General features: G+C 51.9%; 1 protein-coding gene and 1 non-coding gene across 2 annotated transcripts; both read right to left on the bottom strand.

Moving 5' to 3' along the window:
- Positions 1-3,725: 3,725 nt before the first annotated feature.
- On the bottom strand, positions 3,726-13,122 carry LOC132576683 (nucleoside diphosphate kinase 6-like). Its single transcript, XM_060246057.1, has 5 exons — positions 12,967-13,122; positions 11,128-11,230; positions 8,516-8,555; positions 8,185-8,345; positions 3,726-3,901 (listed from the first exon to the last, which is right to left on the bottom strand). The coding sequence occupies exons 1-5, from the start codon at positions 13,057-13,059 to the stop codon at positions 3,735-3,737; spliced, it is 564 nt and encodes a 187-aa protein (XP_060102040.1). The 5' UTR covers positions 13,060-13,122; the 3' UTR covers positions 3,726-3,734.
- On the bottom strand, positions 7,344-7,412 carry TRNAT-CGU (transfer RNA threonine (anticodon CGU)). The gene has a single exon. It is a non-coding gene; the product is annotated as a tRNA-Thr (tRNA).
- Positions 13,123-18,812: the final 5,690 nt, after the last annotated feature.

Raw genomic sequence — 18,812 nt, forward strand, 5'->3', positions numbered from 1 at the left:
GGTTGGGCAGAGAAAGGACCTCACTGGGGTATAATCCATAAAGTCCACCCTCTGAAGCAGCCATTTTCTCCAAAGAACTGAACTCTATTGCCTGGAGGTCACATGTAATTCCGGGAGATCTCCAGGCCTCACCTGGAGGTCGAGCAACCAAAAAGTCCCACGGAGAAATGGAATTAAGGGGGGGAAACCAAGAGGTTCCGTGTATATACCAGCCTCCAAAATATCTTTCAACAGTAAAGTCCGCTTCGACCTACATATGCGTCAGTAAGCTTACTGCCAAGAAAACATGCGTAAGGAAATAAACTTCGGCTGGGATAAAGCGTTGGAGCGAAACAGGAAAATTAAATCGATTAATCCTGTCACATTTATGATTAATCTGCTGTAAATAAAAACGCACATGGCTGAAGAGGAAGAACAAAAAAAATATTTTTTTGTGGATAAGTTACATGTAGATTCTGCACCATTTACACTTTTCTAAAGCTTGTTGTTGTTCAGTCGCACAGTCGAGTCCGACTCTTTGCGACCCCATGGGCGAAGTCACGCCAGGCCCTCCTGTCTTCCACCATCCTCCGAAGTCTGCTCAAATTCGTGTTAGTCGCATCAGGAATGCTGTCCAGCCATCTCATCTTCTGCCGTCCCCTTCTTCTTTGGCCTTCTGTCTTTCCCAGCATCCAGGTCTTCTCCAGGGAGTGCTCCATTCTCATTTGGTGGCCAAAGTATTTGAGCTTCAGCTTCAGCATCTGACCTTCCAGGGAACAGTCTGGGCTGATTTCCCTTAGGACTGACTGATTGGATCTTCTTGCAGTCCAAGGGACTCTCAAGAGTCTTCTCCAGCAACACAGTTCAAAAGCATCTATTCTTCTGCGCTCGGCCTTCCTTGCGGTCCAGTTCTCACAGCTGTACATTACTACTGGGAATACCATCACTTTGACTATACGGACTTTTGTTGGCTGGGTGATGTCTCTACTTCTTATGATACTGCCCAGGTATCCTCCCAAGGAGCAAACGTCTTTTAATTTCATGGCTGCAGTCACCATCTGCAGTGATCTGCAGATGTAAATTTATTTCTTCTAAAGCTTACGGCTTCCGTAAATAAATTTGAGTTTGATTATGGACACGTCTAAGTGGACTTGATTGTTGAAAGATATTTTGGAGGCCGGTATATACACGGAACCTTTTGGGGTTTTTCCTTCATTCCCACCCGGAGGTTGTCTGGCAAACCCAACCCTAGTCCATTACTGCCCCCGGTGGCCAAGGTGGGGGGTGCTTCAGTCCAATCCCCCACTGTAGATGGCCCAGAGATGGCAGTGAGCGTGGCCCTTGGGCCAGCTGGCCAGTTGGACCTTTCTGCAAACCCAGATGCCACAAACCTCAGCCCAGCCTGTGGGACTCACGGAGGGAGCAGGACTTGCCTCTCCCGGGGGGGGGGGAGGGGGGAAGAAAGATGAAGGAGGACTGCAGGCTTCCAGCAATGTTTACTAGCGAGCAAAGAAGGGCAGGAAAAGGACAACTCCAGAGCAGGAAGAGAGGATAGCCCGGGGAACCCTCAGACAGAGCTGAAGGAAATGCTGCCCTTGAGACGGAGAGAAGTCTGGCATCTGGCAGGCACAGCTTGCTCCCAAGTATACCCTGGGCTTCCCTCTAGAGCTCTTGGACTAGGATGCTCTCCATCTGCGGAGGAAAGGTCTCTCATAGCAGCAGAGGGTGTCATTCCATTCTTTATACCCTAAAAAACCAAGAAAGGGAGAAGGAAGCATCAGCTGAGAATGTGGCCATGTTCCTCTTCACAGAATACAGGGCAATTTAGGGGAAGCAGCGGTTGGAACTCGTGGGCTTCACCGCAGGAGACTAACGGCAAACTCAGGAGCGACTGTGACCAGGGGACAGCACCACCCTCCTCAGATGGATCCCTCTAGGGATTGGGCCCCTTTGCAGAACCAGGACTTAAGGCATTTGCTCTACTTCCTCTCACTGGCCTCCCAAAAAGAAAGCCAAGCCTGGCCTCACCCACTAGTAATCTCCCAAACTCAGTCTCAGCTCCCATGCCAAGAAGAGGATAAGAACAGAAGAGAAGCCCTGTTGGATCAAGCCAATGGCCCATCGAGTCCAACACTCTGTGTCACATAAAAACAGAAGAGAAGCCCTGTTGGATCAGGCCAATGGCCCATCCTGTCCAATACTCTCCAATACTCTGTGTCACATAAGAACAGAAGAGAAGCCCTGTTGGATCAGGCCAATGGCCCATCCAGTCCAACACTCTGTGTCACATAAGAACAGAAGAGAAGCCATGTTGGATCAGGCCAATGGCCCATCCTGTCCAATACTCTCCAATACTCTGTGTCACATAAGAACAGAAGAGAAGCCCTGTTGGATCAGGCCAATGGCCCATCCAGTCCAACACTCTGTGTCACATAAGAACAGAAGAGAAGCCATGTTGGATCAGGCCACTGGCCCATCCAGTCCAACACTCTGTGTCACATAAGAACAGAAGAGAAGTCATGTTGGATCAGGCCAATGGCCCATCCAGTCCAACACTCTGTGTCACATAAGAACATAAGAGAAGCCATGTTGGATCAGGCCAATGGCCCCTCCAGTCCAACACTCTGTGTCACATAAGAACACAAGAGAAGCCATGTTGGATCAGGCCAATGGCCCATCAAGTCCAACACTCTGTGTCACATAAGAACATAAGAGAAGTCATGTTGGATCAGGCCAAAGGCCCATCCAGTCCAACACTCTGTGTCACAGAAAAACATAACAGGATCCATGTTGGATCAGGCCAATGGCCCATCCAGTCCAACGCTTTGTGTCACATAAGAACATAAGAGAAGCCATGTTGGATCAGGCCAATGGCCCCTCCAGTCCAACACTCTGTGTCACATAAGAACACAAGAGAAGCCATGTTGGATCAGGCCAATGGCCCATCCTGTCCAATACTCCCCAATACTCTGTGTCACATAAGAACAGAAGAGAAGCCATGTTGGATCAGGTCAACGGCCCATCCAGTCCAACACTCTGTGTCACTGAAGAACATAAGAGACCTGACCCAACATGGCTTCTCTTATGTTCTTTATTCTCCTTACAGGCTTTTCAGACTTAGCACCCACAGGACGAAGAGTCCTTTCTCCCTTAGGTTTTACTCCCATCACCCCTTCACGGCTTGGTGGATTTAGACCTCCAGCCGGTGGTACAACTGCTTCACCGTGTGGCCGATTTGGCCCATTGCCTCCAGCCAATGGAGGAGGAGTCTGTGGCTGCACCCCTTTAGGATCCATGCTCGGAGGGGAAGCTGGAGAGATTGGCTTTATTCGTTTTTCTTTGGCAATCTCTGCCCAGACACAGTGCAAAGAATATCCTTCGGAAGGAAGCTCCAGTTTCTCCTTCAAAGTTGTGAGTTTCTGTACATCAAAAGTCCCGTCACTCCCAAATTACATTCTGACTGCGCAAATGCTGCCCCGCAGTGGAAGCACTGCTGCGACGGCCGGGCTCCCCGCGAAGGCCATGAACGGAAGACCCTGATCCGGCACGGACAGACGAGCAGCTCTGGCGTCAGGAGGTGCGTCCAGAACTCTGTCCTCGCAGGCCTCCAAATAGCCGTGTGCTGACCCAACATAAATCAGCACAAAATGGATTTCAGTGGTCACCTGCTATGCCTGGTGGGTGACCTGAACCTGTAGAAGCAAACTTTGGGTTTGGGGATCCTGCCCCACTGACTCCCATCCCCTCAGATGCCTTTAATCCCTCTCCGTCCATCCGTCTCTGGGCACGCGGTGAATGGCGGCCTCAGTGTCGTAGCAGACCGCCCCGCTGCGCAGGCGCGGCTCCTCATGCTGGTACCAGTACTCCTCACAGAAGTCCGGGAAGAAGGCGGCCATCTCCCTTCTGGCCGAAGCTGCTGAGTCTGAGCAAGCAAAAGAGGAATGGAAATGTGAGCCAATACGAGAGCCACACCCTCCTGAGATGTCTTCACTCCTGAGAGCCAGTTTGGTGAAGTGGTTAAGTGTGCAGACTCTTATCAGGGAGAACCTGTGAATTTAGGGGGAGGCGTTTGTGAATTTCCTGCATTGTGCAGGGGGTTGGACAAATGACCCTGAAGGTCCCTTCCAACTCTAGGATTCTAACCGGGTTTGATTCCCCCCTCCTCCACTTGCAGCTGCTGGAATGGCCTTGGGTCAGTCATCGCTCTCTTATCTGGGAGAACTGGATTTGATTCTCCACTTCTCCACTTGCAGCTGCTGGAATGGCCTTGGGTCAGCCAGAGCTCTCTTATCTGGGAGAACCAGGTTTGATTCCCCTCTCCTCCACTTGCAGCTGCTGGAATGGCCTTGGGTCAGCCATGGCTCTCTTATCTGGGAGAACCAGGTTTGATTCCCCACTCCTCCACTTGCAGCTGCTGGAATGGCGTTGGGTCAGCCATGGCTCTCTTATCTAGGAGAACCGGGTTTGATTCCCCCCCTCCTCCCCTTGCAGCTGCTGGAATGGCCTTGGGTCAGCCAAGGCTCTCTTATCTAGGAGAACCGGGTTTGATTCCCCCCTCCTCCCCTTGCACCTGCTGTAATGGCCTTGGGTCAGCCATGACTCTCTTATCTAGGAGAACCGGGTTTGATTCCCCCCTCCTCCCCTTGCACCTGCTGGAATGGCCTTGGGTCAGCCATGACTCTCTAATCTGGGAGAACCGGGTTTGATTCCCCTCTCCACCACTTGCAGCTGCTGGAATGGCCTTGGGTCAGCCAGAGCTCTCTTATCTGGGAGAACCGGGTTGGATTCCCCACTCCTCGTTGAAAGGGCAGCTTCTCTCAGAGCTCTCTGAGCCCCACCCACCTCACAGGGTGCCTGCTGTGGGGGAGGAAGGTAAAGGAGATTGTAAGTCGCTCTGAGATTCAAAGTGTAGGGTGGGATATATATCCAATTTTTTCTTAAAATGTCCGAGTCTCTGATTCGGAGAGAAGGGCGTGGTATAAATCTGCAGTCTTCTCCTTCTTTATGAGACCTCTTATACTCGCAGCCTCTCTCAAGGTGCCTCTCTCTGGTGTGTTCTACGGTGCCCCGTGTGATGCGGCCCCCTGGCCTTCCTCAGCAATTCCTACTTATTTTTGCTTGCCTCTGAAGGCTCTCACCTCAGACTTCTTAGTTGAATCGGGATGGCTTTCTTACATTGGGCAGAACGACAAAATGTGTGGGTGGCTCTGAGGTAAAAGCAGGATCCCTTTGCTGTACGTAAAACAGCTGTTGCCTCTTAAAGACAGACAACAGTTCATCTAAAACTATAATAGTGCAATCTTTTCAGCAAAGGCAATTGTCAAATGCTGCAAGTTTCTGTACCTCTCTCTACTGTACTGCTCTCTACTGCACCCCGCTCAGTCTCTTCAGCTCTCAGTCCACTCAACCCTGGTCCGTACGGCTACTCTCTACTCACAGTGGTGAAAATGCCATCAAGATTTGGTTGGTGAACATCTGAACATCTGAAGCTGCCTTCTACGGAACCAGACTCCCCCCCCCCCCCAATCCATCAAAATCAATATTTTGTACTCAGACTGGCAGCGGCTCTCCAGGGTCTCAAGCCGAAGGTTTTTCATGCCCCCTTGCCTGGACCAATCAATACTCCTTCGTTTTATAAAAAGGATTTTATCTGAATTAGCAGAGACATTTCAGACAGACAGGTCTCTGCTGCAACTGAAGGCAAAGACCTCAGTGCACCTAGATATACCGCGGGTTCATCTTACAGGTTTCAAAAGCCAAAGCGCCAAAATCTACCTATCATTATGTCCCCCCTCACTTTTCCAATTAACTATGCCTCCCTTTGTCCAGCCGAAAACGAAACACTCGAGAGTCTCTGTGAACCGATAGCGCCTGTGACCCTGGAGAGCTCGGAGCTCAGTTCTCAGGGTGGAAGGATACATAATATGTTGCAGACATAACAGGGTGGAAGGATACGTAATATGTTGCTGACATAACAGGGTGGAAGGATACGTAATATGTTGCTGACATAACAGGGTGTAAGGATACGTAATATGTTGCTGACATAACAGGGTGGAAGGATACGTAATATGTTGCTGACATAACCGACCAGTGTGTGAGAGCAAAGAAATATTGGCAAAGCAGTACCCAAAGGTTACTACTGGTTATGCATAAGCATGGTTCCCCTCCCCAGAATCATGGCAAGAGGTACTCTTGACAGTAATAAGCATAATGGTTTCAGATAGGTATGGAAGTGACACAATTTCAGCCAGACCTACAGTTTTGCTTGTTTCTCTGTAACAAAGTGCGAGTCCAGCGGTACCATGAGGACCAACCAAATTTTATTCTGGGTAGAAGCTCTGATGCGCGCACACACTTACATCTCGCCTCCTTCACAGTTCCTTAACCCAGCCACAAGGGCCTATTCCCCTCACTCGCCACTGATGCCAACAACTTCCACACAAAGGAATTATTCTCCTCACTTGCCATATATAAGCTAGTAACTTCCACATGGAACACAGAATTCTCTCACAGCTCTCTACTGCACCCCACTCAGTCTCTTCAGCTCTCACACCCTCAACCAACTGTCCAGTCCACTCAACCCTGGTCTGTACGGTTACTCCACACTCACAGTGGTGAAAAGTGCCGTCAAGATTCAGTTGGTGAACATATGAAGCTGCCTTCTACTGAATCAGACGCCCCCTGGGTCCATCAAAATCAATCTTTTGTACTCAGACTGGCAGCGGCTCTCCAGGGTCTCGAGCTGAGGTTTTTCACACCTCTTTGCCTGGACCCTTTTTAGTTGGAAATGTCGGGGATTGAACCTGGGACCTTCTGCTTACCAAGCAGATGCTCTATCCCTGAGCCACCGTCCCTCTCCAACATATATGAACATATGAAGCTGCCTTCTACTGAATCAGACCCTCCTGGGTCCATCCACGTCAGTTTTGTCTTCTCAGACTGGCACCGGCTCTTCAGGGTCTCAGGCTGAGGTTTTTCACGTCTACTTGCCTGGACCCTTTTGAGTTGGAGATGCCGGGGATTGAACCTGGGACCTCCTGCTTACCAAGCAGATGCTCTACCCCTGAGCCACAGCCCCATTTATGGCTCTCCAGGGTCTCCAGTTGAGGTTTTTCACACCTCTTTGCCTGGAGCCTTTTTAGTTGGAGATGTTGGGGATTGAACCTGGGACCTTCTGCTTACCAAGCAGATGCTCTGCCACTGAACCACCGCCCCACCCCAACATAAATTAACATATGAAGCTGCCTTCTACTGAATCAGACCCTGTGTTCATCAAAGTCAGTCTTGTCTACTCAGACTGGCAGCGGCTCTCCAGGGTCTCAAGCGGAGGTTTTTCACGCCTATTTGCCTGGACCCTTTTGAGTTAGAGATGCCGGGGATTGAACCTGGGACCTTCTGCTTACGAAGCAGATGCTCTACCCCTGAGCCACCGTCCCTCTCCAACATATATGAACATATGAAGCTGCCTTCTACTGAATCAGACCCTCCTGGGTCCATCCACGTCAGTTTTGTCTTCTCAGACTGGCACCGGCTCTTCAGGGTCTCAGGCTGAGGTTTTTCACGTCTACTTGCCTGGACCCTTTTGAGTTGGAGATGCCGGGGATTGAACCTGGGACCTCCTGCTTACCAAGCAGATGCTCTACCCCTGAGCCACAGCCCCATTTATGGCTCTCCAGGGTCTCCAGTTGAGGTTTTTCACACCTCTTTGCCTGGACCCTTTTTAGTTGGAGATGTTGGGGATTGAACCTGGGACCTTCTGCTTACCAAGCAGATGCTCTGCCACTGAACCACCGCCCCACCCCAACATAAATTAACATATGAAGCTGCCTTCTACTGAATCAGACCCTGTGTTCATCAAAGTCAGTCTTGTCTACTCAGACTGGCAGTGGCTCTCCAGGGTCTCCAGCTGAGGTTTTTCATGCCTCTTTGCCTGGACCCTTTTGAGTTAGAGATGCCAGGGACTGAACCTGGGACCTTCTGCTTACCAAGCAGATGCTCTACCCCTGAGCCACCGTCCCTTCTTCATGAGGTCTTCAAGGCAAGAGATGAACAGAGGTGGTTAGTCACTGGGGCAGAAGTGGGACTTTGTCTTAAAGGTGCCCTTGGACTCAAACATTGTTCTGCTGCTCCAGATGAACGTGGCCACCCACCTGAAAACAAAAGACTGCTTTTCTTCCTACCAAGGCTGGCCTTTGCCAGACTCACCTGACCCATGCACCGAATTCCGAGTGTCTGTGAGGCCGTAGGTCCCGCGGATGGAGTCCGGATCCGTGTGCTGGGCGCGGAACACTTTGGTGGGGCCCATCAGAGACCTCCAGAACGGGATGGCTTCCTCGTGGGCCAGGATGTAGGCCCGCATCGGGCCACTGGGAGAGACACGAGGCAAGGTGAGCTTTCTCTTTTCAACACGTCCTTGGCAAAACTTCCCCCACAGACCATTTTGATCCCTCGAGGAGGCATGCCCTAAAACAGCGCATAGGATCTATGCTACTTGCATACGTCATTGTTCCTCTCTGCGGGGAATTCTTGCACGTACCTGGCCATGAACTCCACCAGCCTCTGGTAGAAAAAGCGCCCTGGAACAAGGAAGAGAGCAAGTGAGTCGCCCCCACCCAGCTCACGGGGCCTCCCCCACATGCTGGTCTCTCCACCGTAACGGCCACAAACTCCAGAATTCTATTGGGCAAAGAAGAGGGCCAGGTCCAAGAAGAGACACCGCGTGAGCAGAATGGACACATAGATGTAAGGGCAGAGCCAGGCCGAAACTGCCAACTTCTGGTGCCCCCCCTGCACTGATGTCACTGAGCCACACGGGGGCGCCCAATTTGGTGTCCCCAGAAGGCTGGCCCTCTAGGCAATCACCTAGTTTGCCTAGTTGTAGGGATTGCCACCAGAGGGATTAGTGAATGTGATATAGAGGCTAGAGAAGAAAAGGCAGGTTTTACGCCCTGCTTTTCTCTACTGTGTGAGAGCCCCGTGGCGCCAAGTGTTAAAGCTGCAGTCCTAAGCTCTGCTCACGACCCGAGTTCGATTCCCGGCGGAAGCTGAGTCTCAGGTAGTCGGCTCGAGGTTAACTCAGCCTTCCATCCTTCTGAGGTCGGTAAAATGAGTGTCCAGCTTGCTAGGGGGAAAGTGTAGACGACTGGGGAAGGCAACGGCAAGGAAAGGAAAAGAAAGGTCCCCTGTGCAAGCACCAGTCGGAAATGACTGGTGTTTGCACAGGGGACCTTTCCTTTCCTTTCTCACTGAGGGCAGATTTCAAAATATAGAAAACAATTCAAGTGGTAGTTGCAGTCCTGCAGTCGGAGCCCTCTGCTCACGACCAGAATTCGATCCAGTGGAAGCTGGTTCAGGTAGCCAGCTTGAGGTTGACTCAGCCTTCCACCCTTCCGAGGTCGGTAAAATGAGCACCCAGGTTGCTGGGGGGAAAGCGTAGATGACTGGGAAGGCAATGGCAAACCACCCCGTAAAAAAGGCTGCCGTGAAAACGTTGTGAAAGCAACGTCACCCCAGATTCAGAAACGACTGGTACTTGCACAGGGGACCTTTCCTTTCCCTTTCTCTACTTTAAAGGGTCCCAAAGCAGCTTACAATTGCCTTGCCTTCCCCTCCCAGCAACAGGCGCCTTGTAAGAGAGGGGGGGCTCAGAGAATTCTGAGAGGACTGGCCCAAAGTCACCCAGCAGGCTTCCTGCGGAGGTGGTGTGAGGTCCAGATTACAGTCCACTGCTCTTAACCACAGCGGCTCTCACTGGACTAGGGGCAAGGAGGCCAAGGTACACATTTCAGCTTGTCACGAAACTTCATGGAAGACTGTGGGCCAGTCACACTCTCTCTCCCACCCTAACACTCAATGTTCCCTCTAAGCTGCAGAGTCTTGTGGGCAAAAATTCTACTTTGTGAGCTCCTGGCATTCATAAGGACATAAGAGAAGCCATGTTGGATCAGGCCAATGGCCCCTCCAGTCCAACACTCTGTGTCACATAAGAACATAAGAGAAGCCATGTTGGATCAGGCCAATGGCCCATTCAGTCCAACACTCTGTCTGTGTCACATAACATAAGAGAAGCCATGTTGGATCAGGCCAATGGCCCATCCAGTCCAACACTCTGTGTCACATAAGAACATAAGAGAAGCCATGCTGGATAGAGCCAATGGCCCATCTAGTTCAACACTCTGTGTCACGTAAGAACATAAGAGAAGCCATGTTGGATCAGGCCAATGGCCCCTCCAGTCCAACACTCTGTGTTACGTAAGAACACAAGAGAAGCCATGTTGGATCAGGACAATGGCCCATCCATTCCAACACTCTCAGACACTCAGTGGCCTGTGTGTGTGTGCGTGTATATATATATATATATATATATACACACATACATACATATACACTCACACACATGCATATATATATATACTGTGGCTAATAAGCCACTGATGGACCTCTGCTCCATATTTTTATCCAATCCCCTCTTAAAGCTGGCTATGCTTGTATCCGCCACCACGTCCTGTGGCAGTGAATTCCACATGTTAATCACCCTTTGGGTGAAGTACTTCCTTTTATCTGTTTTAACCTGACTGCTCAACAATTTCATTGAATGCCCACGAGTTCTTGTATTGTGAGAAAGGGAGAAAAGTACTTCTCTCTTTACTTTCTCCATCCCATGCATAATCTTGTAAACCTCCATCATGTCACTCCTCAGTCGACGTTTCTCCAAGCTAAAGAGCCCCAAGCGTTTTAACCTTTCTTCATAGGGAAAGTGTTCCAAACCTTTAATCATTCTAGTTGTGAGCTACTGCACAAATTAGTATGTACTGGAGCCATCCTTCCAGAGCTAAGACAAAAATGTGTGAGCTCACTCACACTAACTCAGCTTACAGAGAACACTGCACCTGATGTGGTTCTTGTCAGAATAAAATTAAGAAAGATGCATGCATGCAGCCCCGCCCTGCCAGGTGGAAGAGATAAACATGCACTCTACGCATCATTTAAGATGCAACCAAATTTTCTGGAAGAACAGAAACCACCTAAACTCCCTAAACTCAGAGCTGACCATTAGGATTCTCCGCTGGCCCCAGCTGCGGCCCTCGATCAGACTAGAGGTGGAACCCGCTGCCATTTCGAGAAAGAGGATGGGAGGGGGGCTCTGACCTCTGTGCTCCTGGTAGAACTGCTGGCTGTCCTGCCTGCTCCACACCACGTCCCTGCACCGGACAATCAGGAACCTGTTGCTCAGAATGGTCTCGTGCACAGCCTGGCAGACCGGAAGAAAAGGCATCATAAGAACACAAGAGAAGCCATGTTGGATCAGGCCAGTGGCCCATCCAGTCCAACACTCTGTGTCACATAAGAACATAAGAGAAGCCATGTTGGATCAGGCCAGTGGCCCATCCAGTCCAACACTCTGTGTCACAGAAGAACATAAGAGAAGCCATGTTGGATCAGGCCAGTGGCCCATCCAGTCCAACACTCTGTGTCACATAAGAACATCAGAGAAGCCATGTTGGATCAGGCCAATGGCCCATCCAGTCCAACACTCTGTGTCACATAAGAACATAAGAGAAGCCATCAGGCCAGTGGCCCATCCAGTCCAACAGTCTGTGTCACATAAGAGAAGCCCTGTTGGATCAGGCCAGTGGCCCCTCCAGCCCAACACTCTGTGTCACAGAAGAAACATAAGAGAAGCCCTGTTGGATCAGGCATATGGTCCCTCCAGTCCAACATTCTGTGTCACATAAGAACATAAGAGAAGCCATGTTGGATCAGGCCAGTGGCCCATCCAGTTTAACACTCTGTGTCACATAAGAGAAGCCCTGTTGGATCAGGCATATGGCCCCTCCAGTCCAACATTCTGTGTCACATAAGAACATAAGAGAAGCCATGTTGGATCAGGCCAGTGGCCCATCCATTCCAACACTCTGTGTCACATAAGAACATAAGAGAAGCCCTGTTGGATCAGGCCAGTGGCCCCTCCAGCCCAACACTCTGTGTCACAGAAGAACATAAGAGAAGCCCTGTTGGATCAGGCATATGGCCCCTCCAGTCCAACATTCTGTGTCACATAAGAACATAAGAGAAGCCATGTTGGATCAGGCCAGTGGCCCATCCAGTTTAACACTCTGTGTCACATAAGAGAAGCCATGTTGGATCAGGCTAATGGCCCCTCCAGTCCAACACTCTGTGTCACAATAAGAGAAGCCATGTTGGATCAGGCCAATGGCCCATCCAGTCCAACACTCTGTGTCACACAATGGCCAGAAAAACCCAGGTGCCATCAGGAGGTCCACCAGTGGGGCCAGGACACAAGAAGCCCTCACACTGTTGCCCCTCCAAGCACCAAGAATACAGAGCATCACTGCCCCAGACATAAGAACATAAGAGAAGCCATGTTGGATCAGGCCAATGGCCCATCCAGTCCAACACTCTTGTGTCACACAGTGGCCAAAAAACCTCCAACCAAGTGCCATCAAGAGGTCCACCAATGGAGCTAGAAGCCCTCATACTGTGCCCCCCCCCAAACACCCAGAATACAGAGCATCACTGCCCCAGACAGAGAGTTCCAACAATAAGCTGTGGCTAATAGCCACTGATGGACCTCTGCGCCATATGCTTATCCATTCCCCTCTTGAAGCTGTCTATGCTTGTAGCTGCCACCACCTCCTGTGGTGTACTTGGTCACCATAAGCCAACTATGACTTGATGGCAACAAAGCCAAAACATGGCTAACCTCTGAAACTCTCTTCCTGGGGAAAAGGGCTACTTGGGAGGGTGGGACTTGCGGGCATTGTACTTTGCTCTCCTTCCTAAACCCTGCCTTCCCATGGCAGTAGCCCCACATCTCCAGGAACTTCCCAACCCTACACACAAAGCCTCAACACCTATCAGTGGAGGGGAGATCTGGCCTTTCATGGTGCACTTCAGACAGAAGGAAATGTGTCCCAGCACAAAAAGGGGCGGGGGGGGGGGACAAAAACGCATTCTGATCCTTACCTGCAGGATGAGGGGGTGGGCCATAGCGTCAGGCTTGACAATGGCCAAGGTGAGCTGCAGCATCCGCTGGGGAGCACACAAGACGGCCTTCATTCTGATCCGAAGGTCCCTCGGCCCTGGGGGGGGCTGCAATGGGGGCAGCGTGTGCCAAGCTGGGCCTTCTGTAGGTGCCTGTCTTCAAAGCATCGGCCTGCAAAAAGCACCGGGGGTGTGTGTGTGTGGAGTCAACCCAGGCTGGAATGGAAACCCAGTGGGGCAGACTGGGAAGCACAGAGGAAGGGAAGGAAAAGGAAACCCTGCCTCAGCCTGGTGCTGCTCCTCATTGTACCGGGAGCAGAATCAGCTCACCAGGGCTTTCTCACGAGGGTTGCCTGAGAGCCTCTCTCAGTACTGCCCACCGCAGAGCGACTCCGGCCTAAAGCCTCCCGCAGCAGCCTCAATCTGGAACTCGAGTCCCGTGACACTGTTTATAAGATGCGGCATCCTTGGACTGCATCTGTTGCCCCTTGTGTCATCTGCCTAGAGAAGGTAGACAAATAAAGAGAGGGCTGCATTATGCGGCTTTTGTTTCTTTGCGGAAAGGGGCTGAGGGCAGCTGCTCCAAGGGACAGTGCTCTGCTCAGATCCAGAACCAAGCGGGAGTCCAGCTGGGCACCATTAGAATCGTAGAGTCGGAAAGGGCCATCCAGACCATCTAGCCCAGGGGAGTTTGAGTTCGAGGTAAAACTAGAAGCTTCTACTCAAAATTGAACTCAGTGCTGGTCTTCAAGGTGCATGACTAGAGTCTCTAACTTGGTTTCAGACCACTGCAGTGACCCAGCTGGCCCTCTGCTCCGGAAGCCCTGGGTTCAGATCCCCCCACTGCCCCCAAAGCTTGCTGGGGGAGCCCCCTTCCCACCCTAACCTGCCTTCGAGGGTTGTTGAGAAAGGGAGGAGGGAAAGACGGGGGGGGGGGGTAGGGACAGAAGGGATGACACTAAACAGGACACGGAAGGGCGGGAAGGTGGCTTCGTCCTGCCCCATGAGCACCCCTCCCTTCCCTCCCTGGGCAGCTTGTGGCTGAATCCCTGGAAGAGGAGGGGTGCAGAGGCCTGCAGGAATACCCGCTAGGCAGCCTCTTGGGGGACGGCAAGGTGGCTCCTCTTCAGGCACCCCCCCCCCCCGCCCAGAGATGCCCTTCCTCCCCCCACCTTTGGGCCCCACCAAACCCCAATGGGGGGCTGGTGCAGGGGGTCAGAGAGGGCGGAAGAGCCCAGTCATCCACGTGGGGGGGGGTCTTTGCTTCCCCCACCACCAACCCCCCATAGCCCTCCTCAGTTGTTTTTCCAATATTTTGAAAATATGCAAGCTAATACCAATATTAATACTCATATACAATAAATTAATCTTATGGAATCAGGTTATAAACAAGCACTAATAATAATAATAATAATAATAATAATAATAATAATAATAATAATAATAATAAACTTTTATTTATATCCTGCCCTCCCCGCCGAGGCAGGCTCAGGGCGGCTCAGAAGACATGGTGTGTACCATGATTACAATAAATACAATTCATACAATAAAATGCGGTTAATAAAATACAGTTAAAACACAGTTACATAAATAATTTTAAAACCACAATAACAAACAAAAACTACTTACATACACACAATAAAATATTTAGTAAGAATTTGAAGTTATATAGATGGGTCAAGATATGTAGACCATTTTCTATCCAAGAAGAAAGATCCAAGAGGAGAAGATATGATATTGGATTTCACTCCACTCCGAGAGTCTCAGAGAGGCTCACAATCTCTTTTCCTTCCTCCCCCACAAAAGATACACTGTGAGGAGGGTGGGGCTGAGTGAACTCTGACAGAAGCTGCCTTTCAAGGACAACCTCTGCCAGAGCTATCGCTGACCAAAGGCCATTCCAGCAGGTACAATTGAAGGAATGCGGAATCAAACCCGGTTATCCCAGATAAAAGAGCTCTGGCTGACCAAGGCCATTCCAGCAGCTGCAAATGAAGAGTGGGGGAATCAAACCCGGTTCTCCAGATAAGAGAGCTCTGCTGACCCAAGGCCATTCCAGCAGCTGCAAGTGGAGGAGTGGGGAATCAAACCCGGTTCTCCCAGAGAAGAGAGCTCTGGCTGACCTAAGGCCATTCCAGCAGCTGCAAGTGGAGGAGGGGGGGGGATCAAACTGGTTCTCCCAAATAAGAGAGCTCTGGCTGACCCAAAGCCATTCCAGCAGCTGCAAGTGGAGGAGTGGGGAATCAAACCCGGTTCTCCCAGAGAAGAGAGCTCTGGCTGACCCAAGGCCATTCCAGCAGCTGCAAGTGAAGGAGTGGCGAATCAAACCCGGTACTCCCAGATAAGAGAGCTCTGGCTGACCCAAGGCCATTCCAGCAGCGGCAAGTGGAGGAGTGGGGAATCAAACCCGGTTTCTCTGAGAGAAGAGAGATATGGCTGACCCAAGGCCATTCCAGCAGCTGCAAGTGGAGGAGGGGGAATCAAACCCGGTTCTCCCAGATAAGAGAGCCATGGCTGACCCAAGGCCATTCCAGCAGCTGCAAGTGGAGGAGTGGGGAATCAAACCCGGTTCTCCCAGATAAGAGAGCCATGGCTGACCCAAGGCCATTCCAGCAGCTGCAAGTGGAGGAGTGGGGAATCAAACCCAGTTCTCCCAGATAAGAGAGCCATGGCTGACCCAAGGCCATTCCAGCAGCTGCAAGTGGAGAAGGGGGGAATCAAACCCGGTTCTCCAGATGAGAGAGCTCTGGCTGACCCAAGGCCATTCCAGCAGGTGCAAGTGGAGGACGGGGGAATCAAACCTGTTTCTCCCAGATAAGAGATCTATGGCTGACCCAAGGCCATTCCAGCAGGTGCAAGTGGAGGAGTGGGGGAATCAAACCCGGTTCTCCCAGATAAGAGAGCCATGGCTGACCCAAGGCCATTCCAGCAGCTGCAGGTGGAGGAGTGGGGAATCAAACCCGGTTCTCCCAGATAAGAGAGCTCTGGCTGACCCAAGGCCATTCCAGCAGCTGCAAGTGGAGGACGGGGGAATCAAACCCGGTTCTCCTAGATAAGAGAGCTCTGGCTGACCAAGGCCATTCCAGCAGCTGCAAGTGGAGAAGGGGGGATCAACCGGTTCTCCCAGATAAGAGAGCTCTGGCTGACCAAGGCCATTCCAGCAGCTGCAAGTGGAGGACGGGGGAATCAAACCCGGTTCTCCCTAGATAAGAGAGCTCTGGCTGACCCAAGGCATTCCAGCAGCTGCAAGTGGAGAAGGGGGAATCAAACCGGTTCTCCCAGATAAGAGAGCTCTGGCTGACCCAAGGCCATTCCAGCAGCTGCAAGTGGAGGACGGGGGAATGAAACCCGGTTCTCCTAGATAAGAGAGCTCTGGCTGACCCAAGGCCATTCCAGCAGGTGCAAGTGGAGGAGGAGGGAATCAAACCCGGTTCTCCCAGATAAGAGAGCTCTGGCTGACCCAAGGCCATTCCAGCAGCTGCAAGTGGAGGAGTGGGGAATCAAACCCGTTCTCCCAGAGAAGAGGCTCTGGCTGACCTAAGGCCATTCCAGCAGCTGCAAGTGGAGGAGGGGGGGGGATCAAACTGGTTCTCCCAAATAAGAGAGCTCTGGCTGACCCAAAGCCATTCCAGCAGCTGCAAGTGGAGGAGTGGGGAATCAAACCCGGTTCTCCCAGAGAAGAGAGCTCTGGCTGACCCAAGGCCATTCCAGCAGCTGCAAGTGAAGGAGTGGCGAATCAAACCCGGTACTCCCAGATAAGAGAGCTCTGGCTGACCCAAGGCCATTCCAGCAGCGGCAAGTGGAGGAGTGGGGAATCAAACCCGTTCTCTGAGAGAAGAGAGATATGGCTGACCCAAGGCCATTCCAGCAGCTGCAAGTGGAGGAGGGGGGAATCAAACCCGGTTCTCCCAGATAGAGAGCCATGGCTGACCCAAGGCCATTCCAGCAGCTGCAAGTGGAGGAGTGGGGAATCAAACCCGGTTCTCCCAGATAAGAGATCTATGGCTGACCCAAGGCCATTCCAGCAGGTGCAAGTGGAGGAGTGGGGGATCAAACCCGGTTCTCCCAGATAAGAGAGCCATGGCTGACCCAAGGCCATTCAGCAGCTGCAGGTGGAGGAGTGGGGAATCAAACCCGGTTCTCCCAGATAAGAGAGCTCTGGCTGACCCAAGGCCATTCCAGCAGCTGCAAGTGGAGGACGGGGGAATCAAACCCGGTTATCCTAGATAAGAGAGCTCTGGCTGACCCAAGGCCATTCCAGCAGCTGCAAGTGGAGAAGGGGGGAATCAAACCCGGTTCTCCCAGATAAGAGAGCTCTGGCTGACCAAGGCCATTCCAGCAGCTGCAAGTGGAGGACGGGGGAATCAAACCCGGTGCGCCTAGATAAGAGAGCTCTGGCTGACCCAAGGCCATTCCAGCAGCTGCAAGTGGAGAAGGGGGGAATCAAAACCCGGTTACTCCCAGATAAGAGAGCTCTGGCTGACCCAAGGCCATTCCAGCAGCTGCAAGTGGAGGACGGGGGAATGAAACCCGGTTCTCCTAGATAAGAGAGCTCTGGCTGACCCAAGGCCATTCCAGCAGGTGCAAGTGGAGGAGGAGGGAATCAAACCCGGTTCTCCTAGATAAGAGAGCTCTGGCTGACCCAAGGCCATTCCAGCAGCTGCAAGTGGAGGACGGGGGAATCAAACCCGGTTCTCCTAGATAAGAGAGCTCTGGCTGACCCAAGGCCATTCCAGCAGCTGCAAGTGGAGAAGGGGGGAATCAAACCCGGTTCTCCCAGATAAGAGAGCTCTGGCTGACCCAGGCCATTCCAGCAGCTGCAAGTGGAGGACGGGGGAATCAAACCCGGTTCTTCTAGATAAGAGAGCTCTGGCTGACCTCCAAGGCCATTCCAGCAACTGCAAGTGGAGAAGGGGGGAATCAAACCCGGTTCTCCCAGATAAGAGAGCTCTGGCTGACCAAGGCCATTCCAGCAGCTGCAAGTGGAGGACGGGGGAATCAAACCCGGTTCTCCTAGATAAGAGAGCTCTGGCTGACCCAAGGCCATTCCAGCAGCTGCAAGTGGAGGAGTGGGGGAATCAAACCCGGTTCTCCCAGATAAGAGAGCTCTGGCTGACCCAAGGCCATTCCAGCAGCTGCAAGTGGAGGAGTGGGGAATCAAACCCGGTTCTCCCAGATAAGAGAGCTCTGGCTGACCCAAGGCCATTCCAGCAGCTGCAAGTGGAGGAGGGGGGAATCAAACCCGGTTCTCCCAGATAAGAGAGCTCTGGCTGACCCAAGGCCATTCCAGCAGCTGCGAGTGGAGGAGTGGGGAATCAAACCCGGTTCTCCCAGATAAGAGCTATGGCTGACCCAAGGCCATTCTAGCAGCTGCAAGTGGAGGAGTGGGGAATCAAACCCGTTCTCCCAGATAAGAGAGCTCTGGCTGATCCAAGGCCATTCCAGCAGCTGCAAGTGGAGGAGTGGGGAATCAACCCGGTTCTCCCAGATAAGAGAGCTTCTGGCTGACCCAAGGCCATTCCAGCAGCTGCAAGTGGAGGAGTGGGGAATCAAACCGGTTCTCCCAGATAAGAGAGCTCTGGCTGAGCCAAGGCCATTCCTGCAGCTGCAAGTGGAGGAGGGGGGAATCAAACCCGGTTCTCCCAGATAAGAGAGCTTTGGCTGACCCAAGGCCATTCTAGCAGCTGCAAGTGGAGGAGTGGGGAATCAAACCCGGTTCTCCCAGATAAGAGAGCTGTGGCTGACTGAAGGCCATCCAGCAGCTGCAGGTGGAGGAGTGGGGAACTCAAACCCCGGTTCTCCCAGATAAGAGAGCTCTGGCTGATCCA

This window comes from Heteronotia binoei, chromosome 8, assembly GCF_032191835.1.
Source record: "Heteronotia binoei isolate CCM8104 ecotype False Entrance Well chromosome 8, APGP_CSIRO_Hbin_v1, whole genome shotgun sequence".
NCBI classification, from domain to species: domain Eukaryota; kingdom Metazoa; phylum Chordata; class Lepidosauria; order Squamata; family Gekkonidae; genus Heteronotia; species Heteronotia binoei.